Consider the following 23,511-nt stretch of genomic DNA (forward strand, 5'->3'; position numbering starts at 1 on the left):
GGCTCTGAGGCAGTGCGTGGAATCATGGAAGGTGTCCCAGATGAGGCTCTGAGGCAGTGCGTGGAATCATGGAAGGCGTCCCAGATGAAGTGAATATTTGAATCTCCAAGAAGGAGTGTTTTTCAGAGACCTGTGTGGGGCCCTGAAGGGTGACCTATATCCACCTTACGTAGACTTTAGAGAATAGAACTTAGTTAGATTAGACTGTGTTTTCCCTCATCATAAGTTGGCTTGAGTATCACCCATGGCGTCTTTTCTCTCTAGTGTGCTATCTTGGCTGTAGGGCTATTTGGGGACATGTGCCACTGCTTGTGGCTTTGGTACAGAAAGTGGTTCTTCCACGGATTCAAATTCTGAGAGCCCCTCCTCTTTCATCATTGGACTCTGCTTACCATTGCTTCCGCTCTGCTTTTAGACCAAATTGCTTCAACTAGGGCTGACTCAAAGATTTATTTTACATCAAAATTCACAGAAAAGCAGAAAAACTCACAGAAAAACAGAGTAATCCTTCTGTTACTCATTCTTATGTTTCCCCGAAGTGTCTTCTTTGTGTATATCTAGTTGTCTAAGTGCTCAAGGGATAGACAGTGCTCATGGCTGTTTAGCAGGTACATGTAAAGGACTTTGGTAGGCCTGCATCCACCTCATCACACTTGGCTTCACAGTGGTCCGCGACACATACATATCATTCCCAAGTAAGAAAATGCTCTTTGGAAGGTAACTTCGCCAGGGCTACCCAATTAGAAAGAGGAGCAGAGGGACCATGGAAACCTTAGTCTTCTCCTAAGTCATTTCTCCTAGAATTTGAACAGAAAGGGTGTTTGGCAGTCTAATCCAGTCTTGTCATCTTACAGCGAGTAACTGGAAATCCAGGTAATTAAGGGAGAACCAGGCCAAGGTTGCCTGCTTCTCACTCCAGCAAGACCTTGTCTCCTGACTCCAGGTGCATCCCACCGCCCTCCCACTGCAGGGTCTTACAGCTCCTCATTGCAAGTAAACTGCCCACTGTCCTCTGGAGAACCCTCCAGGCTTTGTGTAGAAAAGTTATGGACAGGCCACCCCAGTCACAAGTCCTTGCCATGGGCTCTAGGAGCCTTGAGGAAGAGATACAGGATACAGAGTTTGTTGCACATAGCTGCACTAGAGAACATGCAATGATATGAATAAATTTAAATAATAATGAGTGCAAATGCTTGAATTAGTAACACCAGGCTGCTGACCTGGCCTGCAGGGTCTCAGCACCTGTCATCCTTTTCTCTGGAAATGTGAATGAGATTTATCTTTTCCTCCTGTAAGAGACAAGCTGGGGAAACTAGGTCTGAGAAGTTGGGGAACCACTTACAAAAAAAAACAAAACAAAAAACAAAACAAAACAAAAAAGCAAAAAACAGGTACACCTTTTCTAACGTCCGGATCCCATGAAGATCCAAAGAGCTGTGTTGTTGCATTTAACCAAGGACAAAGACTGTTACCTGTGCTGTTCTCTTCCAATCCCAGGAGACACAGAAAGAGAAGAGAGTTCCCCACTCTGTGTTGTGTGTGTGTGTGTGAGAGAGAGGGTCTATTCTCATGGAACAGATAGGGAAAACACTTCCACCAATAAGCTGTCTTCCACCTCTTGATGACAAAATCATGGGCTTGATCCCCGACAGCTTTGGACAGGAAACCCTGTAGATAGAGTTGCCACAGATTGAGTGATGGGACAATCTGTGCTTGCACAAGGGGCTATGGAATCAGGTTTTCCTGAATGGAGAATGTGGGGACAAATTTGGAAAGAAGGGGAGAAATGGAACTGGAGAGAAGAAAGGAGTGAGTCGACTAGGACCCAGGGCTTGGCTTTTGTTCAATGGTAGAGGGCCCTGTGTTTGATTCCAGATTAAGAAGTGGAGTGAAACCTATACACTGGATGAAAGGGAGGTCTTGACTTGGGGAGGAATGAGTTGAGAAGCTGGGTTTGAAAGGACTTGGATTAGGGGGTTGTAGCCTCTATAGACTCTGAGCTGGAAGAAAAGGTAAACCAGGAATCTAAGCTTTAAAGAGAGTTTATTTTGATTGCCTTGTGTGACCTATTGGAGCTAGGGTAAGGAAGCCTCCAATTTTACCCTTTGCTGATCCCTCATCAACCCCTCTCCTTCCCTATTGTCCAGTGTAAGAAACTAATACTCACATTATACTGTGCCCAGTGTGCAGTGTGCCCTACCACTGGGACCAGCCAGTGATGAAGCAAGCCTGTTGGTGGGAGCAAGAGAGAAGAAATCTGCAATCCAATTCCCTACTCCATTTAGAGTCCACAATTAAAGGCAATTACTCTGCAGTTCTCTCATCAAATGCTCCCAGACAAGCTGCCAGCCAGGCAGCCATATGTAGCTTCTGGAGCTGGAGGGAGAATAGAACAAAGTCCCACACTGTCTCAGCTCCCAAGATGCAGGAGGGTGTGTACATGCAGATGTTTTGGTGGGTTCATCTCTGTGTTCCAGCCCTTGGATCAAGGGTAAACACATGGAACAGAGCCAGTATACAGACAAGTGGGTTCAGGTCTATTTGGCTTTGGATGTACTATCACCTTGGAGTTGTCTATGCACTTAAGTAGACACATTATACATGGTAAAGCCAAACATCTGTTGGTTCATACTACATGGGAAGGAAGAGACTGTGGCATTATAGTCACCTGTTATGAATATATCGCCCATGAACCTGAGTGTCTAAGGGGAGGCATCAGATGCAGAAGAGGTTTTAAAAGACAGCCTTGGACCAGACTGCAAGGGCTTGAAGTCTAGCTCTAGCTCTATTATTCGTTCAGTGGGCGATCATTGGATAAGTGTGATTCTCTGGGCTTCAGTGTTCAAAACTGGGTCAGGTCCAATCTGAAGACCTTTAGGTAATGCCAAACCATTTCTATGATTGCTAAACCCTCCAGAACTTTAGACCTGTCCCTGGGGCCCTGAGAGGGAGGAGTAAAGGGAGCACGTGGACTCTTGTGTGGGAACGCATGGCCCCGGATTGCAGGATAAGAGTAGAATCCTGCAAGGGACCTTGGTGGAACCCTCCTCACCTTTCTTTTTACCCGCTGCTAGTTTTGGCTTTACCTGGGACCCAGACTCGCTTCAGCCAGGAGCCAGCTGATCAGACTGTGGTGGCTGGACAGCGGGCTGTGCTGCCATGTGTGCTCCTCAACTACTCTGGGATCGTACAATGGACCAAGGACGGGCTGGCTCTTGGCATGGGCCAGGGCCTCAAAGGTGAGTGGTGGGCTGGGACTGTACCTTTATTAGAGTGCATGCTATCATGGTGCACGGCCTTGAGTTTGACCCACAACCCAGCATCCGGAAATCCTATTCCCTGCTCTTAGCCTAGATTTCTGTATTTGCTACCCACCTTCTCTCTATCCTGTTCTTGACTTCTGAGGTCTGTCATTTTTACCCTGCAACCCTCCCTTTCCTCAGACTGTGGATTGTCTCAAGAGAGGTAGTGTGTGGCCTGGAGGATCAGACACAGTCAGGGAGACAGCAATGGGATGCTGTGGGCAGGTCAAGCAGGAGGAGATGCAAGGAGAGCAAAAGCCAGCCCAGCCCACTCCATATAGTTGGTATGCTGAGCTACTGTCTACCCTTTCTCCTTTTTAAAAAAAATTTTTGAAATTATAAATAATTATAGCAGTTCTCCATTCTCTGTCTACCTATTGCTTTTCTCTTCCCCCTTCATAATCCATGTCTGCTTTTTGCAACCATTTGCTGTTAACATCAGCCTAAGCACGTTCTAGTTTAATAATTCCATGAGCATTTGTTAAGCACAGGTTATGTAGCCAGTGCTGAAAAAAACACAAAAATTCAAACAGTGAGAAACACCCTACTTTCCTATATCCCAAAGCAAGTCCAGAGACCCTTGGAAATATTTCTAGGCAGAGAGGGTAAAGAGCCAAGATACCTGGCTCCCATTACCCCTCAGCCACTTGCCCACTGAGTGACTTGAGGAAAACCACTTTGTGTGGCTCTCTTTGTCTTCGTTAGATTTGTGAAGCAGGTTCGACAGTCATAGTCTGTCTGTCTTAAAAGTGCACTTTTGGTTTTAACACCAAGTGGCAGAATATGTTTTATGAGGGTAACATTGTTAGCTATGAAGCACCATAATGAGGTAAGTGGGTGAGGGACTATATAATAATAAGACTTCTGGTCTTATTATTTTTAAGGGTGGTGGGATTATTTGCTGTGGGTCTAGGTTGAGGAAATCTGCATGGCACACTCTGCAAAAGGAAAGAAATGAATGTGATGGATCTATTGTTGATGAGAGGGAACATGAGAGAGATAGAGGTCAATAGATACACAATCAGAAGAATCCATACCCTCTGGGGTGGGGCAGTACAAAGCAGATGATGGGAGCTAGTGGAAACCTATTAACAGGGCAGACTAGATACAGAGGCCTTGGAAAAGAAGCAGAAATCACACTTGGGTTCTCCTTTGAGGAACCAGCAAACCTTGCTCATTCTCCTTCCATGGTGAGAGGCAACTAGACCTTGCAGGCCACACAGAGGTGGTCCATAAGTGCTGAGATGGCCTGCGCTTACCACTGCCACTCTCCTGCCTGTTTGCTGTTCTTTTCTTCCTCTTCCTTTGCTATCGTCATGAGAAATATTTACCTGTGAACAGCTGTGGAGATTTCATCTACTCATCTCTCTCTCTCTCTCTCTCTCTCTCTGTTTAATCCTCACTATCCCCTCCTGCTTAATAGTTATGGAGTCTGTGTCTGGTGCTTCAAAGTCTCACCTTCCAGAGGTGCCAAGGAGAGGGCAAAGTGGGGAAAAGTAACCTGGAATGGATGCTGGTTCTGCTTTGGGGAGGATCTGAGGAGATGATGAGCTCTGGGTAGAGAGGACAGCGTGGTCAGGCCTCAAGACTGAGTCTTACTCTGATCTTCCCCGTTCTGTACCTGCAGCCTGGCCACGGTACCGGGTCGTGGGCTCTGCAGATGCTGGTCAATACAACTTGGAGATCACCGATGCCGAACTCTCTGACGATGCTTCCTATGAGTGCCAGGCCACAGAGGCTGCACTGCGTTCCCGGCGGGCCAAACTCACCGTGCTCAGTAATGACTCCCAATCTGTTTCTCCCCACTCCATTTCCCTCTTCAGTGTCCCAACCTTTTCCTCTCTTCCTAGCCTCGCTTTTCCCCCTGCTGTCTCTACTCTCCCTGGTTCTCTCTCAACAACTCCTTACACAAACCTCTTCAAAAGCTAAGGGACTAGAAAGCTCAGTGGTTAAGAGCATTTGCTACTTTTGCAGATCTGAGTTCAGTGCCTGGCACCCACATCTGGTGCTTTATTACCACTGAGAATTCCAGTTCCAGATGATTCTAATGCCTTCTTCTGGCTTCTGTGGCCATGTGTGTGTTGCTCATACAGAGAAGCAGGTGTGTTTATACACACACACATACACACAGCGTCAATTATACTTAAAAACAAAACAAAACAAACTAAAAGCAGGTCAAGAGTGGAGGAGGCTGTGCTATCCTTGCCTTTACTGGGTATTATGGTTTCTGTAAGTTTGGTATCCTTTGCTCGGACCTCTGCTCCAATCACACTGAGGATCCAGAGCATTATGTGAAATCCAGCTGCGGAGACAAGGCTTCCTGCGCTGGTTTATACTGCGGTAGGGTCTGTGGTTTAGGAAACTTTGCTTGTTCTTCTCCATTTCTCTGCCGTCCCTGAACCCCAGACCCTTTTCCCTTTCAACCCAGCCTGCCTGACTGCTCCTTTCCTCAGCATGTTCCTCTCCTGTTATATGTTCCCTTGAACATCAGGGAACGACACAGACCCAGGAGAAATAAGCCTGGGAGTCTGGACCCAGAGACCAGACGGTTTGCAGCTGGAGTGGCCTGACGGATTGAAAACTGATCTCCAGCCACAGTGTACAGGGGGACAGAGTAGATGTCACTGTAGCAAGCCTTGGACCATCTGAATAACGAGAGGACTGTTCTCCACACAGAACAAAAGTGAAGCCAGCAGTGGCCCATCTTCAGGTCTTAAGATCCCACCCACCCCCCAGCTCTGTGGTTTCACTGCCTCTGTTGTGCTTCTTGGGCGTGGATCCTTCTGCTTGAGTCCCCTTTCCCTTCCCTCTGACCTCCACTTCTCATCCTTGCCCTCCCTCCAGCACAAAGCCATTGAAGTTGAGAGAAAAGAGAAAGGAACAGAGATAAATGAGTCTGCATGCCAACTTCCCTCCTATTTGGGGGAGGGAGAATATGGGGGGGACTCCTAGCAATGGAAAGAGCTCTAGACTGCTGGGAATCCCAAGCCCTGGGTTCAGTTTGTGCCTTGGTCATTTTTTAAAACAAAGATTTATTTATTTATTATGTATACAGTGTTCTGCCTGCATGTATGCCTATACACCAGAAGAGGGCACCAGGTATCATTACAGATGGTTGTGAGCCACCATGTGGTTGCTGGGAATTGAACTCAAAATCTCTGAAGAGCAACCAGCCAGTGCTCTTAACCTCTGAGCTATCTCTCCAGCCCCTTAGTCATTTTTGTACTGTGACCCTGATAAATGGCATGGAAATACACCATAATGCTATCAGCCTGCCCTCCCTCCCTCCCTCCCTCCTTCTCTTTCTTTTTTCTTCCTTCCTTCCTTCCTTCCTTCCTTCCTTCCTTCCTTCCTTCCTCCTTCCCTACCTTCCTACCTTTTTCCCAAGATTTGATATTTTATAATAAGGGTTAAATGAAGTCATATGCACAAGGTGCTTTAGTAAACAAGAGGTAAACACTGGGTAAATGGTAGAAATTGTCAGTTGTCTCATGGTTTACAATTGACAGCAAAGATAAAAACAGACAGGAGGATGAATGGAACCAAACTGAAGACCTGGATATTAATCCACACACCTTTGAACACCTGATTTTTGACAAAGAAGCAAAAAATATCAAATGGAAAAAAGAAAGCATATTTAACGAATGGTGCTGGCATAACTGGAAATCAGCATGTAGAAGAATGAAAATAGATCCATATCTGTCACCATGCACAAAACTCAAGTCCAAATGGATCAAAGACCTCAACATAAGCCAACCACACTAAACCTCATAGAAAAGAAAGTGGGAAGTACACTTGAGTGCATTGGCACAGGAGACCACTTCCTAAATTTAACTGCTATAGCACAGACACTGAGAGAAACAACTAATAAATGGGACCTCCTGAAACTGAAAAGCTTCTGTAAAGCAAAGGACACCATCTATAAGACAAAATGACAGCCTATAGAATGGGAAAAGATCTTAACTACATCAGACAGAGGTCGGATTTTCAAAATATACAAAGAACTCAAGAAATTGGTCATCAAAAAAACAAATAATCCAATAAAAAAATGGAGTACAGACCTAAACAGAGAACCCTCAACAGAGGAATCTATAATGGCTGAAAGACATTTACGGAAATGTTCAACATCCTTAGTCATCAGACAAATGCAAATCAAAACAATTCCGAGATTCTATCTTATGCCTATAAGAATGGCTAAGATCAAAAACACTGATGACAACTTATGCTGGAGAGGTTGTGGGGAAAGGGAACACTTCTGCATTGCTGATGGGAATGCAAGCTGGTACAACCCCTCTGGATGTCAGTGTGGCGATTTCTCAGAAAATTAGGAAACAACCTTCCTCAAGACTCAGTAATACCACTTTTGGGTATATATCCAAAGGATGCTCAGTCTGCCACAAGGACATGTGCTCAACTATGTTCATAGCAACATTGTTTGTCATAGCCAGGACCTGGAAACAATCTAAATGCCCCTCAGCCAAAGAATGGATAAGGAAAATGTGGTATAGTTACACATGGAGTACTACACAGCAGAAAAAATAATGACATCCTGCAAGCAAATGGATGGAGTTAGAAAACAGCATTTTGAGTGAGGTAACCCAGACACAGAAAGGCAATTATCACATACTTTCACTCATGAGTGGCTTTTAAACATAAAGCAAAGAAAATCAGCCTACAAATCATAATCCCAGAGAACTTAGACAACAATGAGGACCCTAAGAGAGACTTACATGGATCTAATCTACATGAGAAGTAGAAAAAGACAAGATCTTCTGAGTAAATTGGGAGCATGGGGACCATAAGCAAGGATTGAAGGGATAGGAGAGGAAGAAAGGGGAGCAGAGAAAAATACAGAGCTCAATAAAATCAATAAAAAAAATTGACAGCAAAGACTTTGAAAAATTCTAGAGAAATGTGAGTTGGTGACAGAGGTGACAGATGGTCTTTGCCCAAGCAAAGGGAAGAGAAACATGACAAAGGCAGAAAGACCAGTGGGAGAAAATGCTTTTCTCTCTTTGTAGCAGGGATCCAACGTCTCTGAGCATATAGAGGCTCAGTTCCTGAGTGTGGTATCAAGGTCCAACTGTAGAGAGCCAGGCAGACTAGGAGACCCTCCCCATTTCTCCACTTCTCAAGTTTCTTCTGCTTACAACCACAACTCTGCCCCTATTATTGGAATTGTATATACTAGGGAGCAGGGAAGAGGTGGGAGAGCCAGGAGTAATTTGGTGGGTAGAAGCCAGAATCCTTTCATCCCCCTAAAAGTAGCATGTTTTACACATCACAAGTTCCTTGCATGCCACAGTCTGTGTGCAGTACCTCACTGACCTCACATAGGCTCAATGAAGGGACTTTGTTAGGTCTCTGAGGAAGAAACAGACTTAGTGCCTTTAAGGGCTCAACCAACAATACATGACAGTAAAAGGAGGTGCCAGGATGTGAAAGGCATTGATCTAAATTCCATTCCTTCTCCACTCTGCCACTCCACATAACCAGAGTGGAAAGCGGTGTCAGCAACTGTACCTCCAGCAACCCGGGACAGCCTTGCCTGCCTCCAGCTCCACGGACCTCCCACGGTCTTCCCTCAAGGGTCTCTAGAAGTTACCTCTCAGTCTCCTGTGTCTTTCTCAGAAAGAAGAAAACCAAATCTTTGCTCATTTCTGAATATTGAATATCGAATGGACCTAGATTATTATCAAAATCTTTCTGACTTTATCCTATCAATGGCCTGGTCAGTCGATGGCCCCTAGGGCCTCCTGGTCACCAAGTTATACTGATATTGCTGGTATAAGAGTTAATAGGAAGAAATAAATGCAATGCCTCAAGCCTCTGATCCCGGCACTTGGGGAGGTTAAGGCAGGAGAATCATGAATTCAATGCCAACCTCAACTGCATAATGAGTCTCTGTCTCAAAATAGTAAGTGAGTAAATATTTTATTTAAAAAGAAGAAGAACCCCTGCCCTCACAGAACTTAGGACTGTTGGCCTTGGGGAACTCACCCTAAACATTTAGAAGTCTGTGGCAGTGGTATATGAAAAAAAAAAGTTTATTTCTTAAAACCAGATGTATAGCAGCTAACTCAGTTCCTTAAGCAAAGACCTGTTTTAACCATGCAGTGGAGACTTTTTAAATGCCAGTTAGACTTGTACCTGTTTTTTTCCGAGGGTATTGAGGCAGAGAGAGGCAGTCACCAATAGTAAGCAGCTGAAAGCTGCCACAGTGGGCACACAAATCTTTCCACCGGGGTGGTAACTCTTCCACAGCCACTCTGAGAGGGCACACATCATGGAGAAAACAGCAGAAACAAAGTGAGGAGGTAAGGGACTACAGGGCGTGGCTTGCGGACCCTAAAACAGGAGACAAACAGGGTTTGGAATCCTCACCACAGGCAGTTGTAGCCTCTAGAGGTGTTTGAGCAGAACAGCACAGTCTTAAGTGCTATGGAGAAAACAACTGCTAAAGCTGTAATGGATAGAGATCCCCATCTGGCCATTCCAGGCAGGGGATGAGATGAAAGGGGATAGATAGAAGGGATCCTGTGAGGGAAACACCTTTCCTTCCCCCGGGTGTGGTCTGTACTCAAAATCTGAGATTTGCCTCCATCCGAAGCAAACACCCTTGGGTAATAGAGGTGTGTACAGTATCAGACAATAACAGCAGCTGTGAAAGAGTAACCAGCAAGCTGAGAAAGCTGGTGGGCCGAGTGAAGCCTCTTCAGAAGCACTGTATATAATATAGTGGTTGTGAATTGGGTTAGGGCGGCATTGATCTGCTGAGAGGGACAGATGGAAGGACACCTCCACAGCAAGGAGCACTGTTGGCTGCATCTTGAGCTGATTTTGTTCTCTTCCCTCCAGTTCCTCCAGAGGACACAAGGATTGATGGCGGCCCTGTGATTCTGCTGCAAGCAGGCACCCCCCACAACCTCACATGCCGAGCCTTTAATGCCAAGCCTGCTGCCAACATCATTTGGTTCCGTGATGGAACACAACAGGAGGGGGCTGTGGCTACCACGGTGAGAACCTACTCTCCCTGTCACAGCTCCAGGCTATCTTTCCTTTCCTAAAGGGAGTGGACTTCCAGGGTCACAGCCATTTCATATGTACTTGCTGTGTGCTAGGTACTTGATGAGCAATATCTTAAACCTCAAAAGAGTCCCATAAAGTAGGCATTGCTTCCAACTTACAAAGGGGTGCCTGGTCCAAAGTCACACAGAGAGCAAGCAGCAGAGTTGGCATTCTGTACTCGAGTCTGACTGCCCTGTTGATCCTTTTACCCTCTTCCTTCAGCACAGCGAAGAGCTGTGGAAGCCCGGGTTGTCATGCACTGTCTCAGATGGACAACTTGGATTCTGGCTTTTGCCCTTAGTGACCGCTGTGGTCTTGGGCTTATCTCTTCTTTCTGGCCTCAGTGGTACCATTTAATAAATGATTATTTGACCCCCATGCGACCTGACATTTTTACTTTTAAACCTGTTGTTTTTCTCCCAGGAAGAGGGGCTACTTCTTTTAAATTGTCTTGGCAGCCAGGCAAACTGATTTATTAATACCATTTATTGCCTACTCCTCTAGTTTGCTTATTCACTTAAGATTAGGAGTTTCAGAATATCACTGTGTTTTGAATCGATTGGGTGATGCTGTGGTCCCACAAAGATGTATGCATGGCTATATAAATGAGAGATCTCATTCTTTTTCATAGTGTGGTTGCCTCAGGTAGGTGACAATATGGAAAATGACTTGGGGTGTCTGTCACTGAGCCCATGAGTCTTTGGGCTGGTGTGTCTGATCCCACACTTGTAGCACAGGACAGTAAGTCTAACAGTTCCATTGGGAGATATGTCACAGTTCTGGGCCATCCTGGGAAGACTTTCTCGAAGGGGAAGAACTTAAACATGGCTCAGAGGGTTCCAGGAATAAGACTACATTGTGCAGAGGGAAATTATACTGCAAAGAGTAAATGCTTAATGCACCATACACTTCAGTTAGCAGCAGTGTACCAATGTGTTGCTATAAGTTTTCCACACTAGTGTAAGGTATAGTAATGAGGCACACGGTGAAGGAGAGGGAAACTTCCTGTTCGATTTTTCTGTAAATTTCAGAGAACTTTTTAAAATAGCCTACTTCTTTAAAGTAGAAAGAATGGAGGAAGGAACTGCGCTGTTAAGGTACAATCTTTAGCTGGTTTCTCTGAGAGCAGGGGAGGGGGCTTTAGTCTTACTCTATCTTTCCTTCTCCCCAGGAACTGCTGAAGGATGGGAAAAGGGAGACTACAATCAGCCAGCTGCTCATTCACCCCACAGACCTAGACATCGGTCGCGTGTTCACCTGTCGCAGCATGAATGAGGCCATCCCCAATGGCAAGGAGACATCCATTGAGCTCGATGTACACCGTGAGTAGAGTATTGGCTAGGATACATGAGGTGGTGGGGACAGAATTTAGGCAGTTTTAGAAGCTCAGAATGAGGATCCAAGAAACCCAGAACCAACAATCCCCTTAGTTTCTGGTTTGATCCATGGGAAACAATAGTTGGTAGATGGAGCATTGAGTATAGTATTATATCTGCTTATTGAAACTGTGAATATTAAAGAAATTATGGCACAAGAGCATCCCTGGCAGATGTTCCTTGCATCCCTTCTAGTTAGAGATGCTCTGACTTTACAGTAAACTAAGCTAATCTGCAGTGGCACCTAGTGACCATATTTGGTCATTACATCCATTGGATAATTGGTTTCTTCAGCATCATTCTTGGCCAGAGCCCTGTGTAGAAAGGGTGAGGGTGATACCTTGTAAAATTGGATTCTCATTTCACATCAATGTGGTATGAATACATTTGTTACCAAAGGAAAGAGAGAAACTCAGGACAAAAAGACCCTGACATTCTATGCCCTACTTTGCAGATCCTCCTACAGTGACTCTGTCCATTGAACCCCAGACAGTGCAGGAGGGCGAGCGAGTCATCTTTACATGCCAGGCCACAGCCAACCCTGAGATCCTGGGCTACAGGTGAAAGGGTTGGGGTTTGGGAGTGCTATGTCGGTGATAAATGGACAGGCCCTTGAGACTGGTGTAGTGGTGGTGGAGTTACTAGGGAGGTCACTGTCCCTGAGTGTAGCTGAGACAGTCCCAAGTTTTGATCTCACATCTGTGTTGCCTCATCCTCTAGGTGGGCCAAAGGAGGGTTCTTGATTGAAGATGCCCATGAGAGTCGTTATGAGACAAACGTTGATTATTCCTTCTTCACGGAGCCTGTGTCTTGTGAGGTCTACAACAAAGTGGGGAACACCAATGTCAGCACTTTGGTGAATGTTCACTGTGAGTAGCTGGAGGGGCAGAGGCAGGGGATGGAGAGTCCTTGGGTACAGGGGAGGGAAAGCTTCACTAAACTGGCAAGATAGGAATAAACACGGGGAGGTAGAGTAGACAAGAAAGGAAAAAGAACAAATTGGAGTCGACACTCAGGCCCTTGTGACTCTGACTGGCCACTTCTCTCTTCCTCAGTTGCCCCCCGGATTGTAGTTGACCCAAAGCCCACAACCACAGACATTGGCTCTGATGTGACCCTCACCTGTGTCTGGGTTGGGAACCCCCCACTCACCCTCACCTGGACCAAGAAGGACTCAAACATGGTAAACCTCTCCCTGCCTGTGCTGAATGCTGGGAGGAAGGGACACGGACATCCTGGCGCAGTTAACACAACGGGAGGGGTTAGGCTTGCTTTTTCAGATCAAAACTGGAACATTTCTAGGGTCTTGGGATTTGGGAGAGAACATTTGCAATCATCTGTACTCACTCTTGGACTTTGCATAGAACTGAGGGTGAAGAGGGTGAAGGGAACAGGTGGTGTTGTGGCAGTCGTCAAAGACTCATGCATGGTGCACAGGGAAGTAGTGAAGCTGGTGAGGAAAGTTGAAGTGCACAAGTCTAAAGACCCATATTAGGCAGTTTGGGCCAGAATTGTATAGAGGAATTTCAGAATAAACTGTCTTCCCTGGCTTAATAATATAAGCACAGGAACAGATCATTCGAGAGGACTGTATCCTTTTACAGTTGTAGCCAACATCTGCCCACTCTTGTACAGATGGTGCCCTTATTGCTAGCCTGCTTAGAGTCCGGGGCATGGATCAACCAGACTCAGGAGCTCGTTTGCCTTCTGGGAATTCACTTGTGGCCCTTCGTGCTTTCTTTCCCATGCCTCTGATGCGGGGCCCTCACCAACCTAGGGGCTCAGGCTTCCTGGCTCCCCACCCGAGGCTAATCTCTCTGCCCAGGTCCTGAGTAACAGCAATCAGCTGTTGCTGAAGTCAGTGACCCAGGCAGATGCCGGCACCTATACCTGTCGGGCCATTGTGCCTCGAATAGGAGTGGCTGAGCGAGAGGTACCACTTTATGTAAATGGTGAGTGCCCTGGGCGGGTGAGACCCAGTGGACAAGCCCTACAGCTTCCATCCGGCCTGACTATGTCTTCCTGCTTGCAGGACCCCCTATTATCTCCAGTGAGGCGGTGCAGTTTGCTGTGAGAGGTGACGGCGGCAAGGTGGAGTGCTTCATTGGGAGTACCCCACCTCCGGATCGAATTGTGAGTGCCGGGCAGGCTGAACAGGCAGCCCCAATGTGTCACTCCTGCCCAGCTCCTCCCCTCTTCTGACTTGCATCTTTGGTCACCTCACTCTTTCCTCATCTTGTAATCCTCTGCCTTTTTAGTTTCTGAATCATTTTACCTGTCCAAATTCTACCTTTTCCCTTAGTTGTGTGACCCTGAGCAGATTAGTGGTTTGTTACTCAGTTCCTCATCCTCAAAGAGGAGACCCTAACCCTATATATGCCATTAAAGCAGTAGTTGTAAAGAACCCAGTTCCTTGGAATCAGGGAACGATAGGTTCCCTCTCATTCCTGGTGAAGGTCCTTTCTCCTCCCTCATCCTCCACCCTGGCTATACCTCCCATTCTTTTCTTTGTGCCTTCCTCTCCTTCTTCCCCCTCCCACCAGCCTGCCCCTCCCCCATCCCTTCTCTCTCTCCCACCTGTCCCACTGTTTTCTCTTTTTTCCTGTCTTCCTTCCACCAGTCTCTGATCATTCCTCATTCTTTTCTTCACTCCTTATACTATAAACAATTAGTTTCTCCTGTGGCCACTAACCATCAAAACCCTTATCACATTTAATGACCACTTGGCTAGCTCCAGGGCTGCTCAGGGGTACTTCATTATCACAGTTGCCTAGGCAGAAGGCGGTTTGGGTCCCAGGAGGTTTGCCTCATAGAACTGGGAGTGATCCCTGGAAAGGAGCCAACATTTAGCTATTCTTCTTCCTTAGTGTCCCCTCTGCCATGAGAACACACAGTTGGTAATGCCTCAGCTGGGGAGGTCAGGGATGGAGGGCCTGGGGACACTCCTCTTGACTCCCTGCTCATAATTAAGAGCAGGCAGATGCATCTCCAGAGAGCCAGGCAAGTTTCTGTGGGTTGGTTAATGGTAAGGCTGGTAAGATAGACTTGTGCACAGTTAGAATCACAAGACTGAGCATTGCCCTGTGCTGGCTGGAATGAACTACTTCAGAAATGAGGAAACTGAGGCCTACACAGAGAAAGCATGGCCACATAGCTGCTCTGGACTGGGGGGTATACAAACTGGGATCTCAAGTTCCTGCAACACCCAAAGCCCAAATATTGGCTCAACTGCCTCCACATCACAAAATACCGTGCAATGTCATACTTAAAGCATGGGACTACCATAGAAGCAGGTTTCTGGGTCTCTCCCTACATCCACACCTGGTATGTAAGTCTCAACTAGGGGGTCTCTGTAGAGAAATCTGATGTCCATTGTGTGGGAGCCACAGCTTCTGGAGTGGAAGTTCAGTGTGAAGGGTTTGTGGTAGTCGGTGAGACACAGGTTGTTTCGGGGTGAAGGTTTGTTGGGCCTGGGGATAACAAATATGCTTCTGTAAGGCTACCCAAGAGTGGATGAGCTGTTTTGGGGGCACATGCTTCTTCCACATGCCCTTTTCTTACATCCACCCTGCCTTCCCCACCCCAGGCTTGGGCATGGAAGGAGAACTTTCTAGAGGTGGGGACACTGGAGCGCTACACTGTGGAGAGAACTAACTCAGGAAGTGGTGTGCTGTCCACACTCACCATCAACAATGTCATGGAGGCTGACTTCCAGACCCACTACAACTGTACTGCTTGGAACAGCTTCGGGCCAGGCACTGCCATCATCCAGCTGGAAGAAAGAGGTGAGCCGTGTGGACTACTAAAGAGAGTCCGAACTTTCATCTTCTCTTTTAAAGCAAGATAACTCCGTCCCTCCCCCCCCTCTCCGCCAGAAGCTGACTTTAGTGCTCAGATAGTTAATCTACTCTGCAAATGTTCCTTGAACATCTTTATATGTCAAATTCTGAAGGAAGGGTTGCAGTTATGAACCTGGCATCATCTCTGCCCACAAGAAATTTTCATCTAAGTGAAGGAACTTATATAGTGGAAACAAATGAATCCAGATGGAGAGACATTAACCAATATATGCAACACTTTAACACTACCTATGTCAGTGAGTTACTGAGAGGACTGAAAGGTTCCCCTACCCTTTTAAGCATCCTTAGTTTTATAGATGAGAGATATTCTCTCTGAGTGCCATTGACAAGATGAAAGAAGTATTTAGACTTTGACAGAGATGTTTGATGAAGGAAAAATAATACTTGTTTGTTTTTGAGAACTAGTCATTGAAAAGGGAGATATGGAGAACCTGAGGGATTCTTGGAAAATATCTAGGAAAGCCAATAGTTCAGGTTTAGTTAAAGATACCAGAAGGGTGAACGTAGGGAACAGAGAAGAGTAATGTGGTAAGGATCTCAATGGGGCAGATCCATAGCAGGAGTCTGGATCCACAGTAATTATAGAAAGAGAGAGAGAAGGCCAAAGGGAGAATTCTTGGGATTGTTATCACCTAAAGGAAGCAGGGGCACTAAAAAGGATTATTGGAGTCACAAGTGGTTAGTGCAGACAGAACAGACAGCAGACAGTTTTGCAGGCAAGAAAGGTCACAGAGGAGGTTGAAACAGACATGGCAGATTGGAAATTAGAGAGAGCTGACTTCAGACAAAAGCCCAATTTAGGAGGGAGGAACCAAGCTTCATGGGTAGGTGGACCAAACAGAGGAAGAAAGGGCTCTGAGGCAAACTGATGCAGGGATAACACTGCACTGACATCAACTCTGATCAAATGAAAGCACAGATCTCAGTCGAAGCTCAGCCAGATCTTGTCCAGTGATAGCCAACAGATGCCAACACTGCCCGGCTCAGGCAAAATTTAGCTTTGTACATAATCTAGAATTGTCACAGTATCTTGTGGCTAAGTCTTCAGGTCACTCACTCCTACTCTTTCTCCCCCTGTCTATAGAGGTATTACCTGTGGGCATCATTGCTGGAGCCACCATTGGTGTAGGCATCCTGGTCATCTTCTTCTTTGTTGCCTTAGTGTTCTTCCTTTACCGACGTCGCAAAGGCAGTGAGTACAGGCGCTTCACAGCCACAACAAACCCTTCAGGGTCACATCACAGGGTGGGGGCTAGAAGCCAATGCCACAGAGACCAACAAAAAGCACCTGGCCCAGCCACACCTCCCTGTCCTAGGTCGAAAGGATGTGACCTTGAGGAAGCTAGACATCAAGGTAGAGACGGTGAATCGGGAGCCACTCACGATGCATTCTGACCGGGAAGATGATGCTGCCAGCATTTCCACAGCAACTCGGGTCATGAAGGCCATCTACTCGGTGAGGATCATGCTTCTTGCTGGCCTAGGCTCTTCATAGTCCCAAGGACAGCCCCATGAGTTTTTCATAGCTTCTGTTACCTTTTCTTCAATGAGTTTAACCTGCTCTTGCCACCCCAATTCCTATGTACCAGCCTGTTCACCTATAGACACACTCACACACTACATTGGCACCCTCAGACACACTTACACCTATACACTTTCATGTGCATATGTAAAACTACTTTCCTCTCTCCTCCAGCTCCCTTTGCCTCATCTTTCCCTCACATAGAAGAAAATGTGTAGATATTTCTGGTTCACTCTCCTCATTGCTGAGATGTGCTCCCTGACAGTATCAATGGCATACTCAAGATGTCATATTACACTTTGGCAACAAAATTAATGCTAGAAACCAGGTCTCTAGTGTCCTCCTACTTCAATCTATACATGAGACACAAGTCTGCCCTAACCCAGAGCATCTGTTAGCAGATGGTCTCTGGATATGAAATTAGCAAAGGTAGGGGAGGGGGTAAACGCAGTGTCTGTCTCCTGACACACACTCCTGCCCTTTAGTCCTTTAAGGATGATGTGGATCTGAAGCAGGACCTGCGCTGTGACACCATCGATACACGGGAAGAGTATGAGATGAAGGTGGGAAAAGGGATTAAAGCAGGGCACAAGGGAAATGGGATAGGAGGATCTGCAGGGGCAGGTGAGGACAGCCGGGGGGGAGGGGGTTACCAAGAGGCCTGCAGATAGAACAGAAGGAAGGGTGATGCCGAGTGAGAAGAGAAGAACATGGGGTTGGGGGGCATGGGCAGAAGACCATTTGAGATACTATTCACACTTTGATCCTCTTCTCTTGCTGCCTCCCCACCCTCAGGATCCTACCAATGGTTATTACAATGTGCGTGCCCACGAAGATCGCCCGTCCTCCAGGGCAGTGCTGTATGCGGACTACCGTGCCCCTGGCCCTACACGTTTTGATGGCCGCCCGTCATCTCGCCTCTCCCACTCCAGTGGCTATGCCCAACTCAATACGTATAGCCGGGCCCCTGCCTCTGACTATGGCACAGAGCCCTCACCCTCTGGCCCTTCTGCTCCAGGTGGCACGGATACAACCAGCCAGCTGTCCTACGAGAACTATGAGAAATTCAACTCCCATCCTTTCCCCGGGGCAGCCGGGTATCCTACCTACCGTCTAGGCTACCCCCAGGCCCCACCCTCTGGCCTGGAGAGGACCCCCTATGAAGCATATGACCCTATTGGCAAGTATGCCACAGCCACTCGATTCTCCTACACCTCTCAGCACTCAGACTATGGCCAGCGATTTCAGCAGCGCATGCAAACTCATGTGTAGAGGCTGGAGTCTGACTGGGGGTATCTCTGCGGGGCAGAGGAGAAGGCTTCCCAGTTCTTCCCTGACATTCAGGGACATTGCTCATTGCTCCTTTCTTGGACCTAGCCTTCCTCCTCCTGCTGTCACAAATAAGGAGCAGGTCTCCCAGTAACACCCGATTCCAAGGACGGTGCTCTGGGCATGCCCCAGTCTCCCAGGCCTGCTGAGCTCTTTTTCAGAAGGATGTCTCTACTGACCTTGACTCATACCTGACCCAAGCATGGGCACGGGGAATTGGAGGTTGGGTGGGAGGAGGAGGGGATAGGAGAGGAGGAGAAAGGAGAAAAGAGCACATTATTTTAGTATTTCCTTTCTGTCCTGCTCCTCTGATCACCCGTAAGTGGGCATGGAGATATGCTGAAGTGAGCAGGCTTTGGCCTAGTAGTCCAGACAGCTGCAATGCAGGGCAGTCCTCTCTTGATTTCATTCATACCTTGTGTTCATCTTTCCCATCTCAGGGGATTGCAGATGGGACAATGGGTTCAAATCCAGCCTTTGGTCAGTTGGGGTCAAAACACCAGTTACTGCGGCTATTTACTGTGACTGTTTGCGTGCATAGAGCTCCAGAAATCCCTAGTAGCACTTCTCCCCTTCTTTTCAGCTTTGTGCTGGTCCAGCAGATGTGTCCTGGATGTGAGCAAAGAGTGGTCGGGACCAGGTACTGGTTGACTGGCAAGGGGCCACTGTGTGCTGCATGGAAGTTCCCAGATCCAAGAGTAATGGGAACCACACAATCTTACTACTTTCATGTTATCGACCCCACTTTTTGGTATTAACTTTTGAGCTTTGGAGGGTAAGGCAGAGGTGTCACGGATCTTTTTTTTTCAAAGGCAATAAAAACCCTCATTTGGAAAGAAAAGCTGTAGGGGTTTCCCCACCATACACAAGTCCCCATACAAAGAAAAGGGGCACCTGTCCTCCAGCAGGCTCCTAACACTTTGCATTATTCTGAGTCTCCAAGCACTTTGAATCTTATTTTTTACATCCAGTGGTCAGACCTGCCTAGATGTTAGAGTTAAGCAGTTCTGAACCTCGGACACTACCATCTACCCTGGGACTCACCCTAGTTAGAGTTCACCTTGCAGGTAGCGTGGTAAATGCTTTATCCAGACAAATTTTGGTTTTGTCTCATCCTTACCTCACCCCTGGGCCAATCAGATTTTTTCCGTTTTCAGTGCCTTGAGTGTCAGGTTTGTGATGCTGTCCCTGAGTAGAGAGCAGGAACTTGTGAGCTTCAGATTGTCCTGTGTTAGCATCCAAGGAGAGATAGTGAGGGAATATGAAGGGAAGGGGGCCTGAAAATGGCTCTACAAAATCTTTTTACTGATCTAGATGGAGTCCCCAGTGCAGAAGAATGCTGTAGGCATTTCGTTCCATAGCCCATGTTTTCTCTTCCCTTGCAGCATACACACATTCCATATCACTTCTCATCTACCACTTTCTGACCAAAGAGAATCTGTAACTCCTGTTTCAGCCTTAGTTTCCCAAGAAACCTCTGCCCATCTGGAGTCTACTGCCATTCTGGAGTCAACTGTCCACCTTCCTATTGAGACCTACAAGATGGAAGGGAACATTCTCAGAACACTCCTTGCCTTTCACATTGGTCAGCACTCATTAGTCATGTTTACTTTCATGAGTTACATGCTCATCAACCACAGTCCATCACTAACCTTATAGATGGGCCTGTCGGATGACATTCTTACTATCTCCTTTCTGATAAGGATTCTTCTGATAGTAAGGGGCTCCATTTCCAGCCTGACAGACAGCCTCTGCTTCCTCTTCTATTCCAATAAGTACATCCACACAGAGTGGCCCATCCACACAGACAGGCTTGTATTCCAGTTCAGAGTACTCACACTTGTAGAGCCTTTTCATGAGAAGTCAGCAAAGCAATGTGTTTACAGAGTAGGTTCTTGTGAATGTGAATTCATGCAAGTTTTTAAATTTAATTGACACCTGAAGCTGTGGGTGATCTGAACACTTTAAAGTCTAAATAGAGTGGTATTTTAAACAGCAATACTCCCTAAAACAATCATCTTGTTTGGGGTTTGGCTTGATTCTCTTATTTCTCTCTGATTTAAGCAGTAGATCCCTCCCATGGAAGCAAGAGCATCAAAAGGTCAAGCCCTGCCGGAAATCTGTGGGTATCAAGTACCATACAGGGCACAGGGAGCAGCAATGGAGACAGACTCATCTCCTGCCACTCATATTCTGCAAGACCCAGTTGAATGACCAGTGGAATTGCATGTCTAGGTAGTTGAAAGCCCCCTTAATCACGAGACTCTTCCACCTTCCAGTTGGTACCAGCATATTTGTACCCTGTTACTTGATGATGTTAAGCACCCCAAGTGAGCCAGGAGTCAAGAGATCCATGATCCCATTCTGCAGCTGCCATTTGCTCAGTAACCATGATCTGACCTCTGTTTTTGTTGCCTCCAATTTTCTGGTCTTTACCTACAACTATTCTGTGTTAGCTGTATTCATCTGGGGAGGCAGGATTTGGGATTGCCCAGCCATCCAAAGAACTCAGGAAAAGTAAGCAGTCCGGGTGAAGGTTGGGGCGGGGGAGGCCTGCCTGTACCATAAGCTTCACCCTAACCCTGAGTGAAATGGACCAACATGGTTGCTCTCCTCTTAGGTTCAACAGGTTGTTGTGATCATGGTAGGGCTCAGTTTCCTCTACTGTGGATGCAGACTACAGCAGCAGCACATAGGCTGTAGTGAATCTGCCTTCCACATGGTCTCCAGGAATGGTCATCTGGAAATGGTGGCACTCCCTGTTAATCAAGCTGAAGCCTTGAACTTGAAGTCAGGAGTGAGAGTGGCTAACACCTTCCTGTAGGCTGAAAGGGGAGCTGGTAGAAGAAGGGGTTTAGTGGCTTTAACAAACTCTGCATATGCAAAAAGTTCTTGTGGCTCTGGATAGGCCTCACTCTTTATAGAGAGCCCAGCCTGATTATTGAATCCTGGGTCTCCCATAGTCTAACCACAGAATACACACAAGGCAAAGCCTGCCGTGAGAGAAAGGAACATAGTCAGGAAAGGCAGCAACGCATAGCTCACAAAATGTCTGGATCAGAATGAGAAAGATGAGCTCTGTTCACATGATTCTGAGTGATAGGCTTTCCTCATGCTGGCAGCTGCTTTCCTCCTATGTGACAGGAATTTCTGTCCTGTGGGAGGGAGCACACAGACCTGTGTCTTGACCCTTGTGTTCTGTTCACATGTGGGTGCTCCTGGGTTCCCTAAGATGGAATTGGTGGCCCCTGTATACTTCACTTGGCCCACTACATAGCAATGTTAGGCAATGGGGGATAATAGAAACTCCTGCTAAAGTCAAAGTCTGTTTGGACATGTGGAGTCTACTGACTCACTCGCTGCCTCATCCTGCTGTGTGAGAAGTTCTATCCCTATGGATGAATTACATGACCTCCCAAGGCCACTGCAGGCCCCAATAAACTTGGCTTCCCTCCTATTTTATTTATATGGAATCTAAGCTAGGCCTGCTCTGCACCTGTAGAGCCAAGGGAGTAGCTGGTAACATGACACTGAGGTTCACAGACCTCAAGACTCCATTGGTGAGGCGTTGACTATTGTGAAAGGACTATAAAACTATAAAACTATTCCCTAAGCATAGCATCCCTTTCTCCCTGCTTCTGTCCCATCTCCTCTGCTATTTTTCCTTCTCTTGTAAAGGCAGTGCTTTCTGACTAGTGCTGGGTAACCTTTGGCAGCTTGCTGCTGACACCACCCATGGGCCAGTGGAGAAGACTGAGGCATGTGGCCTGGCAGAGTATGGATTTGAGAGGAAGGTACAGAATTATAATTGTCCTGCATCAGTGTGGGGGAACCCCAGGGCCCTTTGTCAGAGGAAAATAATTGCTGCACAGAAGACAAAGGCTAGACCAGAAACTTTTGGTACAAACCTGCCATTTACAATTGTAATGTTTTGTGTGCATAGAATGCCACTTATTGGTCTCAGTAGACCCCCTCCATCTTTAACTGTTTACTATCCCCAAACATTGGCCTTTGCAAACTGGTTGTCAGGTTCTTCTGTTGGCTTCAGGAGCTGTCCATGGCCCCTGAGAACATCAGGACTCTGGGGAGAGAGCATTCAATTTGGTAATACAACAAAGGTAGGCTCTTTAGCAAAAGTGACCAACAAGGCCATGCTGCCTCCACTTTTAACAGCCCAGCACTTTTGGGGTCAAACTGTCTACCCCAGCCATTCCTGGGATTGCAATCCCCATTTTTGATGCCAGTTGAATTTTTGCTATCAAAATTCTCATCATAAATGGATCCATGATGACAACTAAGAGGAAAAAAAGTATTTTTGTTAGAACAAACCATCATAGATTTTTATCAATATGTATCTGTGTGTCCTTCACACCTTTTCCTATTCTGACATTTTTTTTCTTTTTTTAAAAAAAATATTGTGTACTATATTTTTAGCCTCAAACACACTATATATTATATATTTAATTTTATATATATAAATATAAATGTTTTAAAAAGTATCATGTGTTGTGTTATTTAATATATGAGCATTTGTTTACTATAAAACCCTGCTCAGTTTTGTGTGAAATTGTTCAGGTTTGGGGAGGAAAGTTGAAGATTGAGATTAGAAAAGTTATATATTTTTACTTCAAGGCCACGTGAAGGCATTTCATTCTTCAGTTTGTGAGCATTTGAGAAGCATGAGGGCAGTTCTGCCAGCTCTAGCCAATTCTGGCTCTCTGCTTTTGTGACGTCCGAATGCTCAGTGCTGGGCTTGACTGTGAGGATGAAGAAACAGGAGCCTCTGCCTGGGCAGCCCAAATCCCACAGGGACTGGGAGTCAGTGCACATTTGTGCTGTTTTGTATATTCAAATGCTGCGGTCTGAGTAAAAGCAATCTGCAGGTCTCTGACCTTGCAAGCTGGTTGTGAAAGTGCAGAAGCCAATGGCATAGCAGCACACACTACCTAACGGACTGGGGTTCATACTGCTCACCTCACAGGAGTGTTTCAGGTTTGACAGAACTGCTTGCAGGTAATGATTTTGAAGCTGTAAGTCATGAGAGAGATGCAAAT

The 23,511-nt window shown here is 46.5% G+C and overlaps 1 protein-coding gene across 2 annotated transcripts in view; it reads left to right on the forward strand.

Moving 5' to 3' along the window:
* Kirrel1 (kirre like nephrin family adhesion molecule 1) overlaps positions 1 to 22,956 on the forward strand; it is a 91,190-nt gene extending 68,234 nt beyond the window's left edge. For both annotated transcript variants that reach the window (XM_048453504.3, XM_087897406.1), the window contains 14 exons: positions 3,075 to 3,239; positions 4,930 to 5,079; positions 10,161 to 10,318; positions 11,542 to 11,692; positions 12,201 to 12,306; positions 12,467 to 12,615; positions 12,802 to 12,929; positions 13,572 to 13,698; positions 13,779 to 13,879; positions 15,333 to 15,531; positions 16,691 to 16,798; positions 16,923 to 17,062; positions 17,614 to 17,691; positions 17,924 to 22,956. In XM_048453504.3, coding sequence (XP_048309461.1) covers positions 3,075 to 3,239; positions 4,930 to 5,079; positions 10,161 to 10,318; positions 11,542 to 11,692; positions 12,201 to 12,306; positions 12,467 to 12,615; positions 12,802 to 12,929; positions 13,572 to 13,698; positions 13,779 to 13,879; positions 15,333 to 15,531; positions 16,691 to 16,798; positions 16,923 to 17,062; positions 17,614 to 17,691; positions 17,924 to 18,400 — 2,237 coding nt within the window. In that variant the 3' untranslated portion in view covers positions 18,401 to 22,956. The remainder of the gene's footprint in view (positions 1 to 3,074; positions 3,240 to 4,929; positions 5,080 to 10,160; positions 10,319 to 11,541; positions 11,693 to 12,200; positions 12,307 to 12,466; positions 12,616 to 12,801; positions 12,930 to 13,571; positions 13,699 to 13,778; positions 13,880 to 15,332; positions 15,532 to 16,690; positions 16,799 to 16,922; positions 17,063 to 17,613; positions 17,692 to 17,923) is intronic.
* Positions 22,957 to 23,511: the final 555 nt, after the last annotated feature.

The sequence above is a fragment of the Myodes glareolus genome, chromosome 17 (assembly GCF_982192425.1).
Source record: "Myodes glareolus chromosome 17, mMyoGla1.1, whole genome shotgun sequence".
Classification (NCBI taxonomy): Eukaryota; Metazoa; Chordata; class Mammalia; order Rodentia; family Cricetidae; genus Myodes; species Myodes glareolus.